The sequence below is a fragment of the Candida jiufengensis genome, assembly GCF_024610255.1.
Source record: "Candida jiufengensis strain CBS 10846 chromosome Unknown scaffold4, whole genome shotgun sequence".
NCBI classification, from domain to species: domain Eukaryota; kingdom Fungi; phylum Ascomycota; class Pichiomycetes; order Serinales; family Debaryomycetaceae; genus Lodderomyces; species Lodderomyces jiufengensis.
Window position 1 is genome coordinate 13,269 of NW_026261559.1, and position 25,564 is coordinate 38,832.

Sequence of the window (25,564 nt, forward strand, 5' to 3'; positions counted from 1 at the left end):
TAATTTTTTTTATTCTATGCTATGTTATGCTAATTTAATGCTAATGCTATATGATCATGAGGTTGTTTTAAGTTATGTAGATCTATTGTAGTATTAAAATTATTGTGCTGCAAAATAAAATCTTTTGTAAGTAAAAAAAAAATATTATAATATTAAGACGCGTTTGTGTCATAAAACAATTTTGACAGCCAAATTTTTGAATCAAGACATCAACATTTTGATAACAGACATTCAGCTCTATATTTTGCTTGTAGTCAACTATTGGATTTATTGATTGATGAATTAAAAGAATTTTTTTGACTAGGCTGTTTTTAAAAGTTTTTAAGTACTCTTTTTCAGCAAAAATTGTAAATACTGTGTGAAATAAAAAAACAACCTCTGGTCATGATCAAATATAAATAGAGGTCTGAGTATGAAAGATTTACGTTGCTGAGCTGACTTTGGATCAAAGCATAATGTTCCACTAATGATACTATTATAATGTTTCTATTTAAATATATACATCTCATACATAACTATAACAATATACAACCAGTAAATTTATTTACTCATATAAAGTATAATAACACCTTGAATTAAAACAGAATAAACAAATAAAAATTGTATTCTTATTTTCCTTTGTTTACTAGTAACATTATTATTAACAGTTGAATTAGTTCCATTAGTAGGTAAAATAATAAATCTTAAAGATCTCATTAAAAACACAGATAAACAAATTATTAAAACAAATACAACCAAATAATAAAAAATTCCCAAATATGAACCCACAGTATGTTTTATTACTAAAAGCATTATAATTGAAACATATTTATAACCTGCAAAACTTACAATATCGTAAATTTTAATTTGTGAACAATTTAATAAATATAATCCAATTTTAAAAATTACAACATCTAATATAGAAAATGCTAATGTTTGAGAAGCTAAATATCCAAACAATTGTGGATGAAATTCTCCATTAAGACCTTGAAATGCAGCCCATAATAAAATATAAGTAATAAATGACATTATTGGAATATATAAATCAGGTGCATTTATATCATGAGATGGAGGTAAATATTGATTTATACCAGTTTCTTTTGTACTTATTCTACTCCAATCCTTTTGTTGAAATGGAAACAATATGAGTAAAATCTTTTTAAATACATATGAATTACTAACTTGAAAATAATATTTAATATCTCCTGATATAGTACCAAAATTATCTTGAATATATTGATTTGATTGTTGAAATCCTGATCTTGCAAATTGTGATGCTAATGCTGCTGCTGGATCATTTAAGAAATTAAATTGATTTGGATGTTGTTGTTGTGCACCAGTAGATTGTTGACCTGGATGTTGTTGTTGTTGTTGTGAATGTTGATGAGCATTTGAGTTTGGTAATGGTTGTGAATATTGAGGTTGTGGATGTTGTAAATTAGATTGTTGTTGTTGATATACATCATTGGAGTATCCATATGGATTTGACATGATGAAATTTATGCTATATGAATTGATTGAATTAAATTAAGATTATCAATGAGGTATGTAGAATGTGTTGTTTCTAGACTGTTTGTTTTGTATTGAATATTCGAATTTTGTATGTGTTAATTAATTTTCAATTAACAGATTTGACTTTTTTGCTGTAAAATTCTAGACTTCCTAATTGGGTAGTGTATGATAATACTAATACTATGCCCTGCTCATTTTATTTAATTATTGTTTCAAAGCAATTTAATACGAGATAGACGCATCTAGTGCAATTAATTTAAAAATGTCAAACCAAACAAATTCAAATTTTAGTCCAACGTGGTACTAGTATAAATTCATCTCTCCCCACTCAGCAAAGTATAATTCGGTGTTTGAAATAAATTATCATTAGACTATTAGCCGTTTCTTTTTTTACAAAGAAAGATCGTTGTAATTCAAGTCATGAATTACAAAGAATAGTACAATCAGGAGTTTATTAGTTGACTAAAGCTGAGATTGTAAAAGATATCAACAAATTTGGTCTAACTTTTTAATTTTAAAACAGTAGCAATAGAATGTAAATTTTCAACAAAACTGATTTTGTTCTTTCGATTCGTAACCCCTTAAATTTTTTAAATTTTAAAATATGGTTTCGCCTCGAGGTATAAGATATAATTTTTTAATTAAAATAGCAAAGATAGTAGAAAAGTAATTAAGGTTAAAGTTGAAATGTTTTAAATCAATAGTTCTTTCAATTGTTAATCTCAATTTTAAAAAATTTTTCATAAATCTTCTTAATAACAAGTTTTTAATTGAATAAGTAGCAAACATAAAGAAAACCATTTGATTTTAAATATTTAATTTTAATTATTATTGTGTAATTATTTGAAATATATTTTTTTTAGAATCAATTCATTACAGATTTCTTTTAATCATATCAAAATTTATATATTCTTTAATCAACTATTCAATTCTTTTAACAATTGATATCATTGAATCAAATTCATCACAATCCTCAAACTATCAATTCCTCAAAACTCAATTGATCTCAATTAAATTACTGTTCAATAATTATTCACATTTAATAGATAAAACTTAGAACTAATTAAAAATGGTTGAAGGAAAAGTATTTGTAGTATCAAATAGATTACCAGTTACAATAAAAAGAAAAGATGATGGATCATATGATTATTCAATGTCATCAGGTGGGTTAGTAACAGCATTACAAGGATTAAAAAAATCAACTGAATTTCAATGGTTAGGTTGGCCAGGTTTAGAAATTCCAGAAAATGAACAAAAAAAAGTTAACCAAGATTTAAATTCAAAATTTAATTGTACAGCAATATATTTAAGTGATACAATAGCAGATTTACATTATAATGGATTTTCAAATTCTATATTATGGCCATTATTTCATTATCATCCTGGTGAAATGAATTTTGATGAAAATGCATGGGCTGCATATATTGAAGCAAATAAAAAATTTGCTTTAGAAATTTCAAAACAAGTTGAAGATAATGATATGATATGGGTTCATGATTATCATTTAATGCTTTTACCTGAAATGTTAAGACAAGAAATTGGTAAACTGAAAAAAAATATACGTATTGGTTTTTTTTTACATACTCCTTTTCCAAGTTCAGAAATTTATAGAATATTACCAGTAAGAAAAGAAATTTTAGAAGGTGTATTAAGTTGTGATTTAATAGGGTTTCATACATATGATTATGCAAGACATTTTTTAAGTTCAGTATCAAGAATTGTCCCCAATGTTAAAACATTACCAAATGGTATTGAATTTCAAGGTAGAAATATTAAAATTGGTGCTTTCCCCATTGGAATTGATGTTGATAAATTTGTTGATGGATTAACTAAACCAGATGTACAAAAACGAATTACCACCCTAAAGAAAAAATTTGAAGGTGTTAAAGTTATTGTTGGAGTAGATAGATTAGATTATATAAAGGGAGTACCACAAAAATTACATGCTTTTGAAATTTTTTTACAACAAAATCCAGAATGGATTGGGAAAGTTGTATTAGTTCAAGTTGCAGTACCATCAAGAGGTGATGTTGAAGAATATCAAAGTTTAAGAGCAACAGTAAATGAATTAGTTGGTAGAATTAATGGACAATTTGGTACTGTTGAATTTGTTCCAATTCATTATATGCATAGATCAATACCATTTGATGAATTAATTTCACTTTATAATATAAGTGATGTTTGTTTAGTTAGTTCAACAAGAGATGGAATGAATTTAGTAAGTTATGAATATATAGCATGTCAACAGGATAAAAAGGGGGCATTAATATTATCAGAATTTGCTGGAGCTGCTCAATCTTTAAAAGGTTCAATAATTGTAAATCCATGGAATACTGAAGATTTAAGTGATGCAATAAAAGAATCATTAACATTACCTCAAGAAAAAAAAGATTTTAATTTTGCTAAATTATTTGAATATATTTCTAAATATACTTCAGGATTTTGGGGTGAATCATTTGTTAAAGAATTATATAAATGTAATTCTGACTAGTTAAAAAAGAAAATATATATTGTACATTAAAAAAAAAACTAAATATAATTAATTAATCAAGAAGGTCGTTATTTAAATGTAGTATATTTTCTTCAGTTAATAATAACCTATTGTTGTTATGTTGTTGTCTTTTATTATGTAGTTCTTCTTCTTTATTTGTGACAAGTTGATCTTCTGGTACGCTTATTATTTGAGGTCGTATACCTAATTTTCTTAACAAATTATTATTATTATTCAACATTGAATTAGTTGTGAAATTAAGATTCAGTTGCCTTAATACGTTACTTTGTGAATATAATGAAGATTCAGGTAAATTTGATTTTGGGAAATATGGTTTTTTTGGTGAATGATTATATTGATTTAAATCTTCTGATGTTTTCGTTTGTTTCTTTTTTTTGATTTTTTCATCATCTTTTTGTTCTTCTTGTTCATAATGACTAATATCTTCTTTAATATTTTTAGCAGAACTAAAAGCCGTCATTAAATAAGGTAATTCTTCAGATATTGTAGATTTATACATTTGAGAATTATAATCATAAACTGAATTTCTTTTTGTGTTGTTGTGAGTAGTTATTGAATGAACCATTGGCAATTGAGTAGATGAAGTTATTGAATATTCTGAAAATGTTTCATCAGGACTTTGGGGTTCTTTTCCTGAATTTGATGAAGAATCATCATCAAACAATGATTGATGATGGATATGTTCTGAACGTGAACTATGATGCTGTAGTCCGTTGTGGTGATGATGTTGTTGTGGTATATGTTGTGGTGTTTGTTGTTGAGATGAATGAGCACTCTGTTCTAAAGCTTTCAATTGATCATGTTCTTCAATACTTTTATCAATCATTTTTTCTAATTTATATTTTTCAAACATTTTTTCTAAATCATTAATAACTGCTAAACATTCATATTTTTGATCAAAATCATTTGCTAAAATAGCATCATTTAATTGTTTCAATAAAGAAACAATAAAAGTTTTATAATAATCTATAGTATCATCATCATTATCATCATCTTGATTTAAAATTTCCAAATCTCTACCAATTAGAATTAATTTTGATTTTGAATATGATATTGATAATTGTTCAATTACTTCATTTTTCAATTTAATTATTCTTAATACAAGTGAAGTCAACATAGTACCATCATCAGACATTAAATCTTTAATAGATAAAATTTTAGAACTTTTACTAATTAAATCAATATCAGATGATATTTTAACCATCTTATGATTTAATTCAATACAAGCAGACATAACTTTATCAGCAATTCCAGTATTAAAAATTTTTATATTATCATTTAAATTTTCAAAATGAGTATCTGAATTATAATCTAATGATAAAAATTCCCAACTTTTAAATTTTAATTGAATATTTTCTAATGTTTGTAATATTATAAATGATGATGAACATAATTTATTTAATTTTCTTTCAGTTATTTCTTGAATTAAATGAATTATTTGTGATGATTTGTTTTGATCTTTATTTAAATTTGGATCTTTTATTAATGATATTATTGGATCTTTATATGGTTCTATTTCTGTCATGTAAAATTGTATAAATATATATTTAAGTATGCTTAAGTTGTAGTAATGAGTATAATAAAAATGCTAGTGAATGTTTATGCTAATGATGAATATGCTAATTATGATATGAAATAAATGTTGAGCTTAAAAAGTAGTAGTAAATGTTCATGAATTGAAATTGCACATTGGTCGAAAGGAGTAAAACTTAAATAGTAAATGCTGTACTTGCTATGTGATAACTGAAGTCTATAAAATAATTATGAAATTTGAATAAGAAATTTAATTGAGTTGATAAGATTAGCTATAATTGGAGATAACAAATAATGTAGTAAAATGATAAAATAAAAATGAAAGTAATCAAGTATAAAAAGCTGGTATTTAATTTGTTTGAAGTTGGTTGCAAAGTTGTATTGTATAATAAATAAATATTATTATAAAAGGGTTCTTAATGAATCAAATAGACAAAAAAAAATAAAAATTATTTCTAGTCTAATAAAATCAGTTCATATCAACAAGAAATATATCACGTGATGGGGGTCGGTAATATAAGATTAAACCATTATACAATCATTTAATATTTGCAATTATTTAGATGAATCAATAGAGTGTCAATTCTACAATTCCAACTTGAAGTTACCATAAATAAATAATAAATTATCTAATTATATATATACCAAGTAGTATAAGTATATATATAAAATTCTCTAATGTAAACCTTTTTCTTTTTCAATTTTATAAATTATATCATTATACCAATCATCTAAACTCTTGGTTGGATGTAATGCAATAATCATTAATGTCATATTATCAAATCCAATACCTGTATAATTATTAGCCATAGTTAAAGTATCATTTAAAATATATTCTATAATTTTATTCAATTTCCAACCTAAAACTAATTTATCACGTATTAATTTTATTAGTTGATCATTTTTAAAACAATCCCAAATTCCATCACATGCTAAAACTATAAATTCAGGTTGTTGTAGTTGTGACATATCATAAATTAAAATATCTGGTTCAACAGTTACTTGAAATAATTCTGGTGGTAAATGTATAAAATCTTCATCTGTTTGTTTACTAGTTAAACCATTTTTCAATTTTTGTTTTGTAAAATTTTGTTTATTTTCAATAATATATTTATTTAATGATGATGTCAAAAATGGGGTTTTAAATTTAAAATCCCCCACAGCTCTACTAAGAGCTAATATTTCATTAATTCTATTATTTATAACGTAACCATTTGAATTTTCAATCCGTACTCTTTCTCCAATTAAATTTGGTTTTTGATCAAATGATAATGTTTTGGAACATCCATCATTTGTAGATAGTATACATCTTGAATCTCCTGTATTTGCTACATATATTTTATTATTTATTATTATTGTAATTATACTTGTTGATCCACAATTTATCATTTGTGAATTATTTGATAAATCATTATCTATTTTAAAAAATGAATTTTTTAATATATTCATTACTTTTTGATTATTTGATATTGAGGTATGTTTTGTTGTCCCATTTTGCTTAAATTCTTTATGCTCTATCTCTTCTTTTGTACTGTTATTTTCAATTGAATTTTGTAATTGAATTAATTGTTTGAAAATTAATTTAGGTAAATGATCTGCTAAAAATTCTGAACATTGTTTACCACCATGACCATCAAATACTCCAAATACTGCAATAGATTCATCTTCATTTATTTTAATTCCATGAGCATCTTCCATTGACATTCTATACCCTTGCATTGATCCAACACAATATGATAATTTTGTATATGATTTATAATCTAATTCTTTTTCCTCTATTGGGTGTGATAATAATTGCCCCATCTTTGATTAATGTTTTATATATGTGATGATGTAGAAGTTTGGGCAAGTAGTAATTATTTGAATTATATATGAATGATTGATCTATATGATAAATTAAATGATTATATTATATTATGTATAATTTTTTGTTTTGATGGTAATAATTTATACGTATTATGATTAGTAACTTGATAGATTTTAATAACAAAATTTTTCCCTTAAATAATAAATAAACAAAGAAAGAACTCCGGAATATTTGAATTGTAAGATGAAATAGTTATAATAAAATTAAATCTTTTGATAATTATATAAAATATTAGTTGGTATAATTGGTTGTTGTTAAAATAATTTATTATATGTAAAATAGATCTACTACTTTATAAAAGAAATAAATCGGAAGATAGTTTAACTATACAATTTATTTATTTATTTATTAATTACATCATAATTAATTTAATAAACACCCCTTAACAATAAATTAATATAAAGCTACCAAATAAAATACCCCTTAAGATCTTAATTTTTACCCCAATAAAAAAAAGATCTCGAATAATTTTAATTAATATTATTCTCTAATAGAACAATTATAATATTATTTATTCATACAATGGCAACCAAACAATCAAATATTTTATAATACATTATTCTTTTTCAATTGACAACGTTTTTATACGAAGTTCAGATAGAAACCAACAGCTACATATACATTAATTTTATCCTCAGTAACCAATGTTGTTCCCAGTAATCAATAAAAATTCAAAAGATGGACATTATAAACCACCAACTACATTTCCTATAGGACCTTTCAAAAAATATAAACATAATCCAATAATGGTACCTGACCCAAACATTGAATTTGAAAGTGCTTATTTATATAATGCAACAGCTATAGTAGTAGAAGATCATGTAATAATGTTATATAGAGCACAAAACTCATCAAAATTATCATCAGTTGGAATAGCTTGGTCAAAAGATGGTATTAATTTTACAAAATATAAAAAACCAATAATATATGCTACTGAATCATATGAAAAAGGCGGAGGTATAGAAGATCCAAGAATTATACGTGATCCAAAACTGAAACTATTTATTGTAACTTATACTGCTTATGATCTAAAGACAGCAAGATTATGTGTTGCAACAAGTGAAGATTTATTTCATTGGACTAAAAAAGGACCTATTGTCCCTTCAAATTGGAATGATATAGCATGGACTTCTAACGGTAAAACAATTATAAGAAACAATTGGCTGAAATCTGGTGCAATTTTTAATGAAAAAAATTCAAAAGATGGGAAATATTATATGATTTTTGGAGATTCTCAATTACATTTAGCTGAATCTAATAATTTAATAGATTGGAAAATTACAAATGAATTTAATAATAATATTTGGGCCAAACATATTTTTAATAGAGAAAATAAATTAATTGAAAGTGGACCAGCTCCAATAAAAATGGGAAGTGGAGGTGGGAAAAATTCAAATCAATGGATATTCATTTATAATTCAGCAACAACAGGTGGAGAAGATTTACCAAAAGATACATATACTATAAATGCAATGTTAATAGATTATGATGAAATTAAACAAGGTCCAATTGCAAGATTAGAACATCCAATATTAAAACCTGAACTGATTAATGAAGTTGAAGGTCAAGTTAATAGAGTTGTGTTTTGTGAAGGTATTGTTCAATTTAAAGGAAATTGGTTTTTATATTATGGTCAAGGTGATTCTGAATTAGGTGTTGCTATTGCTCCTGTAACTTGAATAAATTTAGAAAAGTTTTGAAGAATTTAGAAAGTTTAGAAATTTATAGTAGAATTAAAATAGATAAAATGTTAAATTAGAACAATTTTTTTTTAGCCATATTCTTCAAATATTACTCTCTAATAACCATCTCTCTAATACAACTTATTGATATTCAAATGGTTGCAAATTAGAATCAGCTAAATAGATAAGATAAAGACTAACAAGTCGTGTAGAAATCCACAATTATTGATAACAGAAAATTGTTTCACAAAATGGAAAATATATTTACTTACCAACTTTTACATACTTACAAACTAATTTATAAAGCACCTACTACAACCAACAATCAAATGAAGTTAAAAGGTTATGCAAAATCAAAATTATGATCTTGACTTACACAAAGATCCATTAAATGTAACAAATTTAGAAGATTTGTTAGATCAATATCAACAACAAGCAAAAGAAGATGATAAATTATTAAAACATTATGGTAATCAAGTTAATAATGTATTTAAAATAGTTCGTTCTTTACATAATGATGAGTTTCAAGATTTTTCAAATTTTAGAACTGAAGTACCATTAAGTTCTATCAAATTGCTAGCGTTACAATTAAATAAGTTGAAAATTTTGGATTTAAAATATAGAAATGAATCAATTGATCATAAAATTCAACAATTGTCTAAAAGAAACATCAAATTAACTAAAGATAATAAAGATATAGAAAATCAAATAGATTCATTAAGATTAAAACTTTTAAAAAAGGAATCAAATCTAATAAAAAATTACGAAAATGAACTTTTAAAATTAAACAACAATATTCAAGATTACGAAACAGTTAAAATCCAACAAGTAATTACTCAATCTCATAAGCTCCAACTAAACCAATTCCGTATACTTATCGATTCAACATTACAAAAATCAGATAAGAAATTAAAGTTGGGTTATCAACCTATCCTTAAAATTCAAGAATTTTTAGGTTATAATTTATTGTCAATAAATCAATTTTTAGAAAGATTAATAAATTTTCAAATTCAACTTAATTCTATTTTTAGATTGAAATTACCTTATTTAATTCAATTAGCAAAATATTTACCAGATTCTAAATTTTTTGATCTTCTCAAGAGAAAAGAAATGATGATCACGGGTGAATATCAACAACAACAACAACAAAAACAACAACATCATCATCATCAACAACAACCATCCCCGCCAAAACAACCAACTTCAGAAAACTTCTACGAAGAACCACCACCCCAATCACAAGATCCAAAACCAAAAGAAATATCAAACGTAACTGAAAAAATCATAAAATTAGGAGAAGAATATCAACTTCCATTATCTTCAAAAACATTAAATTATCAAAGAAGAGTAGCTAGATCTTCATCAGTTACATCAATTGATCCAGCAGAATTTAATAGTATTCCTACTATAAGAGAAAATTCTTCTCCTATTTCAACAAACACCAAGAAAATAACTATTCCACATAAAATCATTAATAAACCATTTAATAAATTATCTATAAAAGATTTCATTGAATTTCTTGTAATTATAGTGAAAATCATAATTAATTTCCAAATCATTCTTAAATACTTTCAAGTAAATACAGATCAATATAAATTAGAAGATTGGTGCGATATAGAATTAATTCTATCAGAAATCCACAATTACAGTAACAGTAACTTAAATCTACGACTTAACTCAACAGATTCAAAATCTTCAATAAAAACCAAAAATTTCCAACAAGTATTAGAACAAGTTTATTCATTAATAATAAAATCATCATATGCTGAAAAATATCACACAAGTAATAAAATTTTAAATTTACAAAATTTAAAATTTCAAAATTTATTTTTAAATCAACTGAATTCTTTAAAGTTTTATGATGATGATGAATTTGATGAATTTGAAATTAATAATAAAGATGAATGGGATTTAATTAGTGAGATTTTATAAATTCAGGAGAGCTCGTCTTATAAGTAATTTAATATATATAACATTTTAATACCATCATTATCTTCTATGCCATTGCCCTTGCTTTTGATTAGAATGGTTGTTTTAGTGATATAATTGGCACTGTTTTTCAAGTTGTGTAGGAGCTTGTAGGATTCAACTTGTGAGTCAAAAATCATACTAATTAACTGGATCATTAGGAATATGTATCATTCTCATTAACTTCAAGACATTATGTCAATCATTTTACATTGGGATTGTTCTAACTGACAGTACGTTACTCATCTAACCTATTTTGTTACCTCAATGTAATTCTAAGTTCTCAAACTTTCAAATCAGTAAAAACTTTAAATACTCTTACTATTATTTGAGTGCTTATAGCTCGTTGAAATGACCTGAATCAAAGTTGAATAAAAATCAGCTATCCATCTCTACCAAGCAACCTGCCCATTTACAGACATGTATTTCAAGTACCAAAGTCAAAAAAGGTTGTTAGTCAATAAATATAACAAAACACCAAAAAAATCACACTTGCTTCACTCCAGTGTCTAATCTAAAACATAGTCCAGTCACTTAATCACAAAGGTTGGGTCTCAAATTTAGTAAAAAATTTTTATTGGTCCATTTGGTCGGGAAAAAAACGTCTCAGGTAATCAACTTAGATTATTCCCATACTTATGTTGGTGAAACATCTCCCATATATTTATCAATTAATGATAAAAGCTAAAATTTCGAAGTTAATAGATTAATAAATAAATAGCTTTACAATTGTATGGATGAAAGTAGGTTTTAGTGATCAATTAAAAAAGCAAAAGTGTTAAGAATGATATGAAAAAAAAGAGAAAACTATATCTCAATAAAAGAAGATTATTTTGATATGTTAATATTTAGCTGCAAAATATTTATTGTAAGAGTAGTAGTGTTAGATTGATAAAACATATTATATAGATTAAGAAGTTACTAAGTTTTGTGTAATTGTAGTAGTGTATTTCAGCAACGAACAAAAAAATGTCAAAGAAATTTAAAGATTACAACCAAAGAAGATTTCACATTAATTCATAAAAGATCTCATCAATATTTATCATCAATCTATTCGCATCATACCAACTCAATTGAAACACCACCAAAGATGTCACTTTCAGATAAAGAATTATATGAATTAAATAAGAAAGCAGTAACACAAAATTTTAAAATTAAACCAAGAATTAATTATAATACAGTACAAGGAGTAAATGGACCATTAGTTATATTAGATCATGTAAAATTCCCAAGATTTAATGAAGTTGTTAGTTTAACATTACCAGATGGTACAGTAAGACAAGGTCAAGTTTTAGAAATTAGAGGTTCAAAAGCTATAGTTCAAGTTTTTGAAGGTACTTCAGGAATTGATGTTAAAAAGACAAGAGTTGAATTTACAGGAGAAAATTTAAAAATTCCAGTAAGTGAAGATATGTTAGGTCGTATTTTTAATGGATCAGGTAAAGCAATTGATAAAGGTCCAAAAATATTTGCAGAAGATTATTTAGATATTAATGGATCACCAATAAATCCATATGCAAGAATTTATCCAGAAGAAATGATTAGTACTGGTATATCAGCAATTGATACAATGAATTCAATTGCAAGAGGTCAAAAAATCCCAATTTTTTCAGCTTCTGGATTACCACATAATGAAATTGCTGCTCAAATTTGTAGACAAGCAGGTTTAGTTAGACCAACAAAAGATGTTCATGATGGTCATGAAGAAAATTTTTCTATAGTATTTGCAGCAATGGGGGTAAATTTAGAAACTTCAAGATTTTTCAAACAAGATTTTGAAGAAAATGGTTCTTTAGAAAGAACTTCATTATTTTTAAATTTAGCTAATGATCCAACAATTGAAAGAATTATTACTCCAAGATTAGCTTTAACTACTGCTGAATATTTAGCTTATCAAACAGAAAGACATGTATTAACTATTTTAACAGATATGTCATCTTATGCAGATGCATTAAGAGAAGTTTCAGCTGCAAGAGAAGAAGTTCCAGGTAGAAGAGGTTATCCTGGTTATATGTATACTGATTTATCAACTATATATGAAAGAGCAGGTAGTGTTGAAGGTAGAAATGGATCTATAACACAAGTTCCAATTTTAACTATGCCAAATGATGATATTACTCATCCAATTCCAGATTTAACTGGTTATATTACTGAAGGACAAATTTTTGTTGATAGACAATTAAATAATAGAGCAATTTATCCACCAATAAATGTTTTACCATCATTATCAAGATTAATGAAATCAGCTATTGGTGAAGGTATGACAAGAAAAGATCATGGTGATGTTTCTAATCAATTATATGCTAAATATGCTATTGGTAAAGATGCTGCTGCTATGAAAGCTGTTGTTGGTGAAGAAGCTTTATCAACTGAAGATAAATTATCATTAGAATTTTTAGAAAAATTTGAAAAAAATTTTATTAATCAAGGTGCTTATGAAAATAGATCAATATTTGAATCATTAGATTTAGCTTGGTCATTATTAAGAATATATCCAAGAGAAATGTTAAATAGAATTAGTCCAAAAATATTGGATGAATTTTACGGTAGAGATAGAGATCAAGATGATGATGATGATGAAGAAGATGATGATGATGATGATAAAGATGATGATAATAAGAAGAAAGATTTAATTGATGCTTAGAAATTTTCACTACAAAAGAATTAAATAATTTTAAAATAAATAAAGATTATATAGCTTTTTCAATTCATAAATCACCAACGTACTTTTTTATCATTTGTTGTTCTAATATACAAAATTTACATTAAACAAATAAAAATCACACTATCTAAATCCACTCTATTGTTCAAGTCTTTTTTGATTACCAATATAATTAATAGCAGATCCAGCTTTAAAAAATTCAACTTGATCTTTAGACATAGTATGTTTAGCTTCAATTTCAAAATTTGACCCATCTTTTTTAGTAATTAACAATTTTAAATTCCCACCATTATTACCATTTTTAGAAATCATATCTTTTAAATCAATAGTTTCAATTACATCACCAGAAGATATTAAATCATAATCAGATTCATTTGTAAAAGTTAAAGGTAACATTCCTTGTTTTTTTAAATTTGTTTCATGAATTCTTGCAAATGATTTTACTAAAATTATGGATCCACCTAAAAATCTTGGTGATAATGCAGCATGTTCTCTAGCTGATCCTTCTCCATAATTATGTTCAGCTACAACTATCCATGGTCTTTGTTCAGATTTCCATTTCATCATTAATTCAGGAATTCCATATTGATCACCATTTAAATCATATGCTTTATTAACTTCTCCAGTTTCTTTATTTACTGCTCCAATTAAAGTATTATATGAAATATTTTCTAAATGACCTTTATATTTTAACCATACACCTGCTGCTGATATATGATCAGTTGTACATTTACCTTCAACTTTTAATAATACATTAGTTGATAATTCTTCACCAGACCAAGGTTTAAAAGGTTCTAATAATTGTAATCTATCTGATTCAGGACTTACATTAACTGAAGTTTCAGGTTTAGGTTGTGGATTTGATTCAGGATAAAATTCACTTCTACCTTTTAAAAACCCTTGTTGTGGTAAATCTTCACCTTGAGGAGGATTAAATTTAAAATTTTCACCACCTGGTAAAGTTATTGAATCAGTTATTGGATTAAAATTAACATCACCTGAATAAATCATTGCAGTAACCATATCAGGAGAAGTTAAAAAATTCATAGTATTTCTATTTCCATCATTTCTTGCTTTAAAATTCCTATTAAAACTTGTAAAAATTGCATTATTTTCAGTTGAATCTTTTGAAATATCAGTTCTATCCCATTGTCCAATACATGGACCACAAGCATTTGCTAATACTATAGCACCATTTTTTTCAAAAGTTTCAATTAGTCCATCTCTTTCAATTGTTGCTCTAATTTGTTCTGATCCTGGTGTTACAAAAAATGGTATTTTGGGTTTTAAACCTGCTTTTTCAGCTTGTTTTATTATTGATACTGCTCTTGACATATCTTGATATGATGAATTTGTACATGAACCAATTAATCCTGCAGAAACTGTATTAGGCCAGCCTTGTTTTTCAGCAGTTTCACCAAATTTTGAAATTGGAGTTGATAAATCTGGTGTAAAAGGTCCATTCACATGTGGTTCCAATTCAGATAAATTTATTTCTATTACTTTATCATATTGTGCACCTTCATCAGCTTGTAAAAATTTAAATTGTTTATTTGCTTCATCTGCTGCATTTGCTATTGGTTCTCTATTAGTTTGTTGTAAATATCTTTTATGTGCTTCTTGATATGGGAAAATTGAAGTTGTGGCACCAATTTCTGCACCCATATTTGTTATAGTTGCCATACCGGTACATGATAAATTTGAAACACCTTCTCCAAAATATTCAACTATATAACCAGTACCACCTCTAACTGTTAAAATACCTGCTAATTTAGTAATGACATCTTTTGGTGAAGTCCAACCAGATAATTTACCAGTTAATTTAACACCCATTATTTTTGGTGCTTTTAATTCCCATGGAGTACCAGTTAATGCATCAACTGCATCAGCACCTCCAACACCAATTGCAATGGCTCCCAATCCACCAGCATTTGGAGTATGAGAATCAGTTCCCAACATCATTAATCCAGGAGCTGAGAAATTTTCCAATACAATTTGATGAATTATACCTGATCCAGGACCCCAAAATTGTATACCATATTTTTCACCACAACTTTGTAAAAAATCAAAAACTTCTTTATTTGTAGCTATTGATTTTGTTAAATCTTGAGATGCACCATCTTTACCAACTATAAGATGATCACAATGTATAGAAGCAGGTACCGCAGTAGAACTCATCCCACAAGTCATAAATTGTAAAAGTGCCATTTGTGCAGAAGCATCTTGCATTGCAACTCTATCAGGATTTAATTTTAAATATTGTTGACCTCTTATATCTGCTAAATTAGAAGATGTTAAACTTTCTTCAACATTACATAAATGAGAATATAGAATTTTTTCAGCTAATGTTAATGGTTGATTTATAATTTTTTTAACTGTTGATAATTTATCAATTAATTTTGAATATGGTGGAGTTCTTGATTCAAATTCTTTTGGTATTTGATAGTTGAAAGCTTGAGTCGCCAACCCTCTTGAACTAGTATTTTGTATTATATGTCTAGCTTTTAACATCTTATATTTTGAGATTAGTTGGTGCTTGTAAAGTGAATTGAAAATAAAGATATTAAACTGAAAATGTAATAATAATAAACCAATAAATTTAATAATAGATATGATTACTTACATTAAAGACACATACAAAACTGATAAATTTTTTTATTACACAAAAAAGAAAATTTCAAATTTTTCACTTTTCTCAATCTTATGAGTCAGTTGGTTAGTATTGTAATTGCCGCGTTTAACAGATTATTACTTGATTAGTTTATTCAATACTAAAGAAAATCAATAGAGTATTTAATGACATGAGAGATCTTCAATACTAGTCTCATTGACATCTCATTAAACCTATTCTATAACAATTTTTCGTATAATACATGCTCTCTTCTAACCTATTCAAGTCCTCTCCAAACTCTATTAACCCAACCACAATCTCTTATATTATCATCTTTAGCATCAATTTTGAAATTATTATTAATATCATCATATTTATCACTTATTCCTTCACCTGCAGGTTTCGAAATACATATATATCTACCATCAGGTAAAAAACATCTGAGTTGAGATGAAGGATAAGGACATGGACAAAATTTTGGAGATTCAACACATATACCAGTATCTGGACATAAATATTTATTACATTGTTTATTTAACATCATTTGTTCATATTCTTGTGGATTTCTAACTCCTTGATTTGTTCTTTGATTATTTCCTCCTGTTCCAAATTGATTATTTATAAAATCAAATAAATTGGCGGATACTAATGATATAAGTAATAAATGTATATATAGTATATTTTGAAGCATTTTAATATGTGCGATTGATACAGTAGTTGATGTTAGTTATGAAATATGTGAAAGTTGAATGATTCGTTATGATGTTTTAATAATGACACGTAAATAGTGAAAAAATATGGTACTGCAAAACTGGAGCTACCAAAATGCTTCAGAATTTGTCAAATTTGTGAGGTGATTCTGGAACTAAATATACGAAGAAAGAACTATCTATTGAAAATGAAGACTTCCCAATCTTTTCTATTACATCAATCTTGTAGAAGGTATGCTCATTTGTGTATAAAACTTATAGTTGTAAATGTAAAAAAAAACAAATATGTTCCATCCTAGGGGCGAACTGGGAATCGAACCCAGGGCCTCTTCGAAATTTATGCTCAGGTGAGATAACCCAAACGAAGAATCATACCACTAGACATTCGTGCTCGAACCGTGGGCCTCTTCAAAATTTATGCTCAGGTGAGATAACCCAAACGAAGAATCATACCACTAGACCATTCGCCCTAATTTTAAGCAAAAAAAATTGCTGGTTTTTTATATTTTACAGACAGCTGTCCCTCAAAAAAAAATTTAAGTCTACAAGTCCAAAAGAACAAAGAAAGTTCTCATGCTTTTATATTCGATATAAAGCTATATTCAGTGGTTCTATGAGGACTAAAATTCAAAATTCATAATTGAAGAATCTATACGAGCATCAGCCATAAAAAGAAGTAGTTCTGAATCCTTGCTAGTTTTAAAATTTTCTTTTACCGCGATCTCTTGTCAGGATTTGGACTTGAATTTGCTGCAAAAACTAAGTAAAAGAGTTTAATTTTCAAAAAATTTTGTGATGATCGCCAATTATCACTTGTTATGAAGAAGAAGATTCTGAGAAAACACTTCTTAGACATGCTTTTTTAAATAAGACTTGCGCCTATTAACCAATGTTGTTTTCCTAAATATTGTAAAAGTTTTTTTTAGATGAAACATTTAAATTTAATGTATACATTGAGCTATCACACCAACATAATATTACTATAAAAAATCAAAAAGTCGTGTGAAATTTGAAAAATATATTTATTTTTAAAACAAAAATAAACTACATAATCTAATAAATTTAATACATTACCACTTCATTAATCATTATTCAAAATCAAATTCAATTCATTACAATAATCAGTCCAACTACCTTGAAAAATGGCTGGAGAAAACAAGTCACCTGCGAATAATTCATCAACAGCGGCTCAGCCCGTAAATAACTCCGCAATTCCATCAACTTCAACACAAGCACCAAATCAACTACAAGCACAACCACATGCACAAGCACAAGCACAAGCACAAGCACAAGCACAAGCACAAAATCAACAGCAACGTCCACAACAACAACAACAAGTACGAGCTAATCAACCACAATATTCTCAAGCAGATTTGAATCGAATAGTTTTAGAATACTTAAACAAAAAGGGATATCATAGAACAGAAACAATGTTAAGAGTAGAAAGTACAAATACACCAACACCAGCACAACCAATCCCAACAACACCAGCAACTACTACACTAGCAGGACCTAATGAATTGGAAACAAATCAAAATTTAAAAACCAAAATAGATGCAAATGAAAAAGAAATTAAAGATTTAAGAGATAAACAATTAAAAATTGAAAAAGAATTACAAGATACTAAAGATCGAGAAATTAAATTTCAAAAGGAAGCAGAATTAAAAGAATTAAAAATTTTGGAAGCTAAAACTAGAATTGAAAATGATCCAGATACTTATTTTTTAGCTTATTCAATGTTAAGGAAATGGGTTGAAAGTTCATTGGATTTATACAAACCAGAATTATCAAGAGTATTATATCCTTTATTTATTCATTGCTTTTTGGATTTAATCACAAAGGGGTACGACACTAAAGCAAAACAATTTTTTGATAAATTTAAAATAGATCATGAAATTTTACACGGAGTGGAATTAAAAAAATTTGCAGGATTATCATTACCTGAACATTTAAAAGATAGTGATATAGCAGTAGCATACAGGAAATATAAATATAGAATATTAGTTTCCAAAACATCATTAAATCTTTTATTATATTTTTTACATGAAAATGAAGCAGTTGGTGGAGCAATATTAATCAGAATTATAAATCAATATTTAGATCCTGTGCTATCCAAAAATAGACCAGATAAAATAGATCAAGAAGGTGAAGCAAACCCTGAAGAAGGTATATCTGAATATATAGCAGATACAAATGAATTAGAAAAATTTAATGGTACAAAAGAAGTTAAATTAGGAAAATTACCATTAGATGTAGAAGATACCAAAGAAATTGAAGCAGAACTTAAAATAAAAGATGAAAAAATAGAACCAGTAAATGGGAAATCATTAACTGAAGAATTTTTAGAAATGACAAAACCAGATTCTGATTCTCCAACAAAGGAATCATTACCATTACCTATAAAAGATTCAACAGATATCAAAAAATTAATAATGCAAGTTGAAGATTCAAGATCAAAATTAAAATTAGGAGCTATTCAAGCAAGTTCGCCTTCTGTGTGTATGTATACTTTTCATAACACCAACAATGATATGACATGTATTGCTTTCAATGATGATTCAACAATGGTAGCTGCTGGATTTCAAGGTAGTTATGTTAAAGTTTGGAGTCTTGATGGTAAACCATTACAATCAGTATTGAAAAAAGACAGGAAGCAACAATTATTACCAGAAAATTGTAAAAAATTAATTGGTCATAGTGGGCCAGTATATGGAGTTTCTTTTTCACCAGATAATAAATTTTTAATTACATGTTCAGAAGATAAAACAATTAGGTTATGGTCATTAGATACTTTTACGGCTTTAGTTTCATATAAAGGTCACAATCAACCAGTTTGGGATGTTAAATTTTCTCCATTAGGTCATTATTTCGCAACTGCATCACATGATCAAACTGCAAGATTATGGGCAACTGATCATATTTACCCCTTGAGAATATTTGCAGGCCATATAAATGATGTTGATTGTGTTGAATTCCATCCAAATTCAAATTATGTATTTACTGGATCAAGTGATAAAACATGTAGAATGTGGGATGTACAAAATGGTCATTGTGTTAGAATATTTATGGGTCATACAAATGCAATAAATTGTTTAGCTGTTTCACCCGATGGTAGATGGTTAGCTAGTGCTGGTGAAGATAATGTTATAAATTTATGGGATATTGGAACTGGTAGAAGATTAAAAACAATGAAAGGACATGGTAGATCATCTATATACTCCTTAAGCTTTTCAAAAGATGGAACTGTTTTAGTTAGTGGATCTGGTGATAATAGTGTTAGAGTATGGGATGTTCGAAAAAATACAAATGATGCAGGACCAGAACCAGAAGCTTTTATTAATGATAATCAACAAAATGGTAGTGGAGAACACACTGAGGAAAACAAACAACAACAACAACAACAACAACAAGTTAGTAGAAGAGATGTAATTGCAAGTAGTGATCATATGACTGCTTTTTTCACAAAAAAGACACCGGTTTTTAATGTTCATTTTACAAGAAGAAATTTATGTTTTGCTGCTGGAGCTTTCCAAGGTTAATGAAAATGTATCATTTCAGCAAGAGGTTTTTCCAATTTGTAATAATTATGTATAAATAAATTAATGATAAGAATAATCAAATGATAATTTATGTTATCTATCTCGAGCCCTATATTTACAAATCTAGCAACTTTGCCTATTATATATCTATTAAAATTTGAAATTTAAATGTATTGTGACATTAGAATTCAATCAGCTCTACAAAATTCCCCAGATAATTAAGATTAAGATTTTCGAGCCATCTCATAAAAATTTCTAGTTATCATCTTTACGTTACTTCGTTTGCTACTTGCTTATCCACAATCTGTATGTTTCGGCCAAAGAAAATTAAAGATAGTCGCACAAAAGAACTTCAAACAGCAAATAAGCAAACTTTCAACATGGATAAGTGAATTCGTTTAAAAAAAATTAGGTCCACTCATATGAATTTACAATAATTGATTGCATCATAGATATGAGATTTTATGTTTTTTTACAATTGAAAGAATTTTTTGTAACAGATCCATTTGCTCGAATATTTTATTGCTAATTTCATCTTCCTTAAAATAATTTTTGTTTTTTTTGAAATGTCACAATTATACATAATTTGCTTATTTTGTGACAAGTTTGATTGCTTGACATTTCAAACATTGACCGTGGAACCGATCAATTTATTTATTACTTTGTTGAAGTAGCTCAATTGACTTCAAAAAACAGATACAAGTTAAGTAGCGTTTGGAATAATGAAAATTTAAAATTAATGACGACAAAATCTAAATTTTTCAGTTTTGGGGTAATTAATAAACATTAGAATAAAACAATTAATATTTAGGTTGAAGTGCATTAAGATTTCAAATAATTATGGATTTTCAAAAAAGATTGAAACTTAATTAAACATGTGGAGACAAACTCATGTGTCTAGCTTGATTAAGGAAATTAATTGAATTTTCAATTAGCAATGAATCACCCAAAATTTAAACATAATGGAATTGTACCAAATATTTTAATTTGGTTTTATTCGGTTATCATAGATTAAATTTAGATTTTTAAAAAGTATTGTTATTTTTTATATTACTCCTATTTAAACTCTGTTCAACTTATACATTAAATGTTTTGCTATTATCATGATTCAAAGCTAATTTAAATATCAAATTCAAATTAAAATCACGGTATAAAAATTCTTTAATTTCGAAACTTTTCCATATTATCCTAAATTTGATTCTAAAAATAGAACTCGTAAGAAGTCTTCAATTGTAAGCCTACTTTATAGATTTCAATTGGTGAAATTTATAGGAGTAACAGCTATTTATAGTAACTAATATGATATTCTCCTAAAAATTATGGCATGGCTTTTGCTAGTCATAAAATAATTAAAATACTCATTAAATTTTTTATTTTATATGCATAATGTTTTAAAATGTATACAAAAATTATTTATAATACAAACAATTTTAAATAATTCAGAAACTTAGCAAACTAAGGCAGAATTTCGAAGTTTCAATTATATTACGATTATCAATTTCACCTTTACAATATAAATATTGACTCAATTCCCTAAAATTTATCTATCTAACTCTCCTCTTTTTTTTTATTTCGATTTTTCATTCAATATACTACATTAGTTACAAAAACACATATTCAATCATTTATAATGCAATTCTCAACTACTTTAATCTTATCAGCTATCTTTGTTGCAGTCAATGCCGCTGATTCATCATCAGGTGGTGTTTTAGCAAAAGCTACTTCAGCTGTTTCATCAGGAGTTTCATCAGTTACTGGTGGTGCTGCCTCATCAGCTTCATCAAAAGCTTCATCAGCTACCGGTGGTGCTGCTTCATCAGTTTCTTCAGCTGCTGCTTCTAAAGTTTCATCTGCTACTGGTGGTTCAAAAAACAATGCTGATATTGCAGGTGTTGGTGCTGGTTCATTAGCTGCAATTGCTGGTTTATTATTATTATAAGTTTAATTACAAGATATTATTTGCTTTATTTTACTGTTATAAAGTTTTTATTTCATGTTAAATTATATTTAGTTCACTTTAATAAAACTCAATTGTTCCAATTCTAGAATAAATATGAGTCTCTGATTTGTAGAAATTATAATGTCGAGATCTTTTAACTTTATGAGGCACGTTCACTCATTTTCTAATTTTAAAATTTAAAACAGTCGATCAGCAGTTTCACTACATGTAGTACCAGTTCAAAAATAATTCACGTTAATTTTAATCGAATTGAATTGCTAACAATTATTTTGCAGTTGATTAATTAATTATTTTAATTTCTCTCTTAATTAAAATTTACGAGATTTAAAGTAAAAACGTTTTAGAATTTTTGTCTTGGCAAAGAACAATATGATTTTGTACAATGAAAATTTATCATTTAAACCATTGTGGTACCTTAATGACAAGAAAAAGAATTTACGACTCTATGTTATTACATGAGAGATTCAATCAAAAGTCTTGGAATACATTGGTGAGTAGCAATGGAAGTTGTAAATCAATAAATCTGGTTCTATTTTTAGATCTCGATTTAAAGTCTCAGGGGGGCTTTTGATATTGAAAATAACATTCATTGAAAATGTTACAAAACTTAATGAATATACTATAAAAATTAAACGTTTTTGGGTCTAAAAATAGGAGTCTTGCAAAAGAGTTAGCTTAAAATTTAGTGTCTAAATTATAATTTCTAAGCCATATTTTTTACAATAAATGGACCTATTTTGGTCTACCAATTAGTGAGGTATTTTTTTTTAGTTTTCAGGCGGTTGATGATTTTAGTTCATGTTCATAACCACAGTAATCAACATCATAAAGTATATTGTAGTGGGTAATTTTTGTCTTTTACACAGTTTCTCGACTCTATGAATTTTGAAAAATTCTTAAAGAAAATGCAGATTTCCTAAAGCTGAGCTCAAACCACGTTTTAATTACGAAACCTTAAAGATGTTGATGTCAGAGGCAATAGCACAACACAGACTAAAAATCAAAAGCTCTCTGGAGCTGAAAGAACTAAATATGAGTCTGAAACGCTTCTTTAGTCAATTTGAACAAACTAGCTTCGTATCTCTATAACCGCATGTTTTGAATACCTCATTCAGCTTAATGCTCGTGACTAATACTACTAAACCTTTTCCATGGTATCACTGACTCTTTGAAAGCCTAGCAAATAGTCAAAAAGATTGATCCATACTCATTTAGAGGTCAAAACTCAAATTTAGAAATTTATACCCTCATGTTCAAGCTAAAAAGTGTCTTCATGAACAGGCGCTTTTAGCGCTCTTTTTTGTCAATTTTGAAACCATGGCTTTTGCTCTTTAAATCCAAATACTTTTCAAAACTAACTTTCTTTGAAATCGTTCTGCAATTGAGCTTTTAGTTGGAGGTATTAAATCAAACCCTGTTGCAATATTTGATACCGACATCCTAACTGCAAAATCCGTACCTCAATTTTCTAATCCGTATTTATCCGACGCTTAACTATTATTGTAAGGGACAAAGACGGAAAATATTCAAATATTAATAACTCCATCAAGAGTAGCTCGACTTCTCTTTTACGGAGTTCGTTTTGACCAACTATCAAGGAAACTTAAGAATGGACAACTGGAACTAAATTGACGGAGTTATAAATGATTTGTGAGGGGGTAAATCTATTCACTTTTTACTGAATTTAAGGGAATAAATGGTTACTTACCTAGAATCATAAGTGACTTGAGGTTGTCACGTTTTCAATGATATCGAAGTTTCTGGGTGTTCAATCTGATACTTTAGCTTCATAGGTGGGGTAATTAGTGGGTAAAATACGGTAAATATGGCAAATTAATTGTTTGATGCTGTCAAAAAAAAATACTAAAATAATATACACAAGACCACTAAGATGACCAACCAACTTAATTGAAATCTGGGGAAGGTTATAATGCAAATTATATATTCGTGATACTTATATAAAATTGATTATGAAACATTGATTAAATTTTATATAGACTACTAAAATTAGAATATTTAAAACATCAATCCTGTATACAACACACTTGAATATTTAATATTAAATTTCCAAATCAGGAAATAACTTGGGCTTTCAAGAATTTATTTTATTATAACTTCATTATTTCAATATATGAAATATATATTTTTATATAGCCTTGATTTATAATTGAATAAACTAATTTAAAGTTATAATAATATTTTTCAAACATCATTTCTTTTACAACAGTCCTAAAAGAAACTTTATTTTGTGTTTATCAAAAAGGATTAGAAAAAAGTTCATATTTAAAGTTCATAAATTGCACCATTTTTAAAAAATTTATAAAAACTATTTACAAACGTATTAATTTTATACCCACCCGTCAGCTAATCACAAGACTTTCACTATTTTCATAACATATTTCACAACTACAAAAAATGAGATTAACTTCAATAATAACAATAATATCTTTACTTTATACTGTCAAAGCAGCAGATCAATCAGATGTACAATTTTTCACAGCATTAGTTGGAGATTTTCAAGATCATAAAACAGATTATATACGTTTCTTTGGAACTGCAACAGGTATACCAGGAGCTTTATCAACTTTAGCAACTCAAGTTTTAACATATACTGATACTTCATATACAACATTATTAGATTCAAATCAAATAAATGTGGGAGAAATTGAAAGTTATGCATCAAATATTCCTTGGTATACTAGAATTCAAGCTGAGGCTGGTGAGGGAGGTAGTGGTAGTGGTTCAGGAAGTGGTAGTGGTTCAGGAAGTGGGTCATCTAGTCAAGCTACAAATGGTGGTTCTTCTACTAGTACATCTGCAGCTCAATCATCACAAAATAATGGAGCATCAGCTACTTCAGCACAAACTTCATATGATCCCCAAAATTCAATAGATTCTTCAAAAGCTGCTGTAGCTGCTGCCAAATCAGATGAAGCAGCTGAAAGATCTACTGCTTTAGCTGCTGGATTATCAACTAGTTTTGGAGCTATAATTGGTGCTCTAGCTATTGCTTTATTGTAAAAAAAAAA

At 27.1% G+C, this 25,564-nt stretch overlaps 12 protein-coding genes across 12 annotated transcripts; 7 read left to right on the forward strand and 5 right to left on the reverse strand. All coding sequences in view use genetic code 12, as the record gives it.

The window, feature by feature from the left end:
* Nucleotides 1-540: 540 nt before the first annotated feature.
* On the reverse strand, nt 541-1,470 carry KGF54_001955 (protein transporter YIF1; the record flags this gene model as incomplete). Its single annotated transcript, XM_051762381.1, has 1 exon — nt 541-1,470. The coding sequence occupies one exon, from the start codon at nt 1,468-1,470 to the stop codon at nt 541-543; it is 930 nt and encodes a 309-aa protein (XP_051620467.1).
* A 1,090-nt stretch (nt 1,471-2,560) lies between these two features.
* TPS1 (alpha,alpha-trehalose-phosphate synthase (UDP-forming) TPS1) lies at nt 2,561-3,982 on the forward strand (the record flags this gene model as incomplete). Its single annotated transcript, XM_051762382.1, has 1 exon — nt 2,561-3,982. One exon carries the CDS (start codon nt 2,561-2,563, stop codon nt 3,980-3,982), a length of 1,422 nt encoding a protein of 473 aa, XP_051620468.1.
* Nucleotides 3,983-4,034: 52 nt separating this feature from the next.
* On the reverse strand, nt 4,035-5,528 carry KGF54_001957 (uncharacterized protein; the record flags this gene model as incomplete). The annotated part of the gene is made up of 1 exon (XM_051762383.1): nt 4,035-5,528. One exon carries the CDS (start codon nt 5,526-5,528, stop codon nt 4,035-4,037), a length of 1,494 nt encoding a protein of 497 aa, XP_051620469.1.
* Nucleotides 5,529-6,211: 683 nt separating this feature from the next.
* Nucleotides 6,212-7,339, reverse strand: PTC4 (type 2C protein phosphatase; the record flags this gene model as incomplete). Its single annotated transcript, XM_051762384.1, has 1 exon — nt 6,212-7,339. The coding sequence occupies one exon, from the start codon at nt 7,337-7,339 to the stop codon at nt 6,212-6,214; it is 1,128 nt and encodes a 375-aa protein (XP_051620470.1).
* A 708-nt stretch (nt 7,340-8,047) lies between these two features.
* KGF54_001959 (uncharacterized protein) lies at nt 8,048-9,082 on the forward strand (the record flags this gene model as incomplete). Its single annotated transcript, XM_051762385.1, has 1 exon — nt 8,048-9,082. The coding sequence occupies one exon, from the start codon at nt 8,048-8,050 to the stop codon at nt 9,080-9,082; it is 1,035 nt and encodes a 344-aa protein (XP_051620471.1).
* Nucleotides 9,083-9,430: 348 nt separating this feature from the next.
* On the forward strand, nt 9,431-11,017 carry KGF54_001960 (uncharacterized protein; the record flags this gene model as incomplete). Its single annotated transcript, XM_051762387.1, has 1 exon — nt 9,431-11,017. The coding sequence occupies one exon, from the start codon at nt 9,431-9,433 to the stop codon at nt 11,015-11,017; it is 1,587 nt and encodes a 528-aa protein (XP_051620472.1).
* Nucleotides 11,018-12,143: 1,126 nt separating this feature from the next.
* Nucleotides 12,144-13,697, forward strand: VMA2 (H(+)-transporting V1 sector ATPase subunit B; the record flags this gene model as incomplete). The annotated part of the gene is made up of 1 exon (XM_051762388.1): nt 12,144-13,697. One exon carries the CDS (start codon nt 12,144-12,146, stop codon nt 13,695-13,697), a length of 1,554 nt encoding a protein of 517 aa, XP_051620473.1.
* A 156-nt stretch (nt 13,698-13,853) lies between these two features.
* Nucleotides 13,854-16,226, reverse strand: ACO2 (aconitate hydratase; the record flags this gene model as incomplete). Its single annotated transcript, XM_051762389.1, has 1 exon — nt 13,854-16,226. The coding sequence occupies one exon, from the start codon at nt 16,224-16,226 to the stop codon at nt 13,854-13,856; it is 2,373 nt and encodes a 790-aa protein (XP_051620474.1).
* Nucleotides 16,227-16,603: 377 nt separating this feature from the next.
* On the reverse strand, nt 16,604-17,421 carry KGF54_001963 (uncharacterized protein; the record flags this gene model as incomplete). The annotated part of the gene is made up of 2 exons (XM_051762390.1): nt 16,604-16,971; nt 17,412-17,421. The coding sequence occupies 2 exons, from the start codon at nt 17,419-17,421 to the stop codon at nt 16,604-16,606; spliced, it is 378 nt and encodes a 125-aa protein (XP_051620475.1).
* A 757-nt stretch (nt 17,422-18,178) lies between these two features.
* KGF54_001964 (chromatin modification protein) lies at nt 18,179-20,575 on the forward strand (the record flags this gene model as incomplete). The annotated part of the gene is made up of 1 exon (XM_051762391.1): nt 18,179-20,575. The coding sequence occupies one exon, from the start codon at nt 18,179-18,181 to the stop codon at nt 20,573-20,575; it is 2,397 nt and encodes a 798-aa protein (XP_051620476.1).
* Nucleotides 20,576-22,205: 1,630 nt separating this feature from the next.
* On the forward strand, nt 22,206-22,514 carry RBR1 (Rbr1p; the record flags this gene model as incomplete). Its single annotated transcript, XM_051762392.1, has 1 exon — nt 22,206-22,514. One exon carries the CDS (start codon nt 22,206-22,208, stop codon nt 22,512-22,514), a length of 309 nt encoding a protein of 102 aa, XP_051620477.1.
* Nucleotides 22,515-24,950: 2,436 nt separating this feature from the next.
* RBR2 (putative lipase) lies at nt 24,951-25,556 on the forward strand (the record flags this gene model as incomplete). Its single annotated transcript, XM_051762393.1, has 1 exon — nt 24,951-25,556. The coding sequence occupies one exon, from the start codon at nt 24,951-24,953 to the stop codon at nt 25,554-25,556; it is 606 nt and encodes a 201-aa protein (XP_051620478.1).
* Nucleotides 25,557-25,564: the final 8 nt, after the last annotated feature.